The sequence below is a fragment of the Puntigrus tetrazona genome, unplaced genomic scaffold, assembly GCF_018831695.1.
Source record: "Puntigrus tetrazona isolate hp1 unplaced genomic scaffold, ASM1883169v1 S000000833, whole genome shotgun sequence".
Lineage (NCBI taxonomy): Eukaryota > Metazoa > Chordata > Actinopteri > Cypriniformes > Cyprinidae > Puntigrus > Puntigrus tetrazona.
In genome coordinates, this window is record NW_025048433.1 from 1 (window position 1) to 1095 (window position 1095).

The 1095-nt window shown below is 46.2% G+C and overlaps 1 protein-coding gene across 1 annotated transcript; it reads right to left on the reverse strand.

Annotated features, from left to right (window-relative positions):
* Positions 1 to 152: 152 nt before the first annotated feature.
* LOC122335591 (rho GTPase-activating protein 45-like) lies at positions 153 to 774 on the reverse strand. The gene is made up of 2 exons (XM_043233433.1): positions 491 to 774; positions 153 to 241 (listed from the first exon to the last, which is right to left on the reverse strand). Exons 1-2 carry the CDS (start codon positions 657 to 659, stop codon positions 153 to 155), a joined length of 258 nt encoding a protein of 85 aa, XP_043089368.1. The 5' UTR covers positions 660 to 774.
* Positions 775 to 1095: the final 321 nt, after the last annotated feature.

Consider the following 1095-nt stretch of genomic DNA (forward strand, 5'->3'; position numbering starts at 1 on the left):
AAAGAGAAAAACATAATATCAGTAATTGCATTTTATGTTAATTTATATCAAATGCATAACATTTTAATTTATTTTTCATTCATTGACGTTTTATTGAATACAGTTCTATTTTGATTTATAAACAATAAATGTGCAGGTACGAGCAGCGGCTCTTACTTGCTGCTGAAGGCCACAGCTATGGTCTCAATGGCCTTCTCAAAGTCTTTCTTCTGGGCGTCAGTGGTGCCTTCATAACTGAACCCTGACAAACACAGAGAAGAGAAGCACTTCACGCTCACAAACGCGCGCTTCTGCGTCGACAACAAATAAAACCAGAAGTGACATCACACCGAGACGCAAAAGTGGAAACACCTGTATTTCAGCGCGCGTTTCTCCTTCATAATATCAGGCGCTGGTTGCGCGCTATCAGATGCTAGCGCTGAGCTGTCATTTGTATGCGTGGGTGAGAGCGTGGAACCAGTGACAGGAGTTAAAGAAGAGGAGGACTGACCTTTGACCTTTGAGATGAGCGTTCCGGCCGCGGTGAGCGTTTCCACCGTGTTCAGCAGAGGGTACGTGTTGATGACCTGCCGCAAAACACGCAGGACCTCCCCTAAACACTCGTGAACGGCCGGCCTGCTGCATGGCTCCTCTTTCACTGCCGAGAGACGACAAAACATCCTGATTCAGTCGTTCAAGCGTCTGCTTGTTTACGGTTTCAAACCGCATTTATTTTTTTTTAAACCAAACGCAATGCATTCACGTGGGTTTCCATGCGAGCGTCCAGACGCTCTGTTTAGGCCCTTTACAATCACCCCGGGACACGTTATTGCCGCATTATTTTCGCCGAAACGTGTCAGTTATTTGTCCACTTCCTACCCGCCCGATACCCACAATGCACTTCATTCTGCTTATTACCGCAAAAGGGAACTTGAAGCTGCACACACGCGCTGATGCCGAGCGCGTGTGACATTACGACCGTCTAATGAGTTCATCGGGTTTATCAGATGAAAACGTCGACTGCGACTATTAATGCTTCGCTTCCTGACAAACTCAAGCCGCGGCCTGCAAAATAAATCATTAATAGATGCATAAATCACAGACGCAGAACTAGTT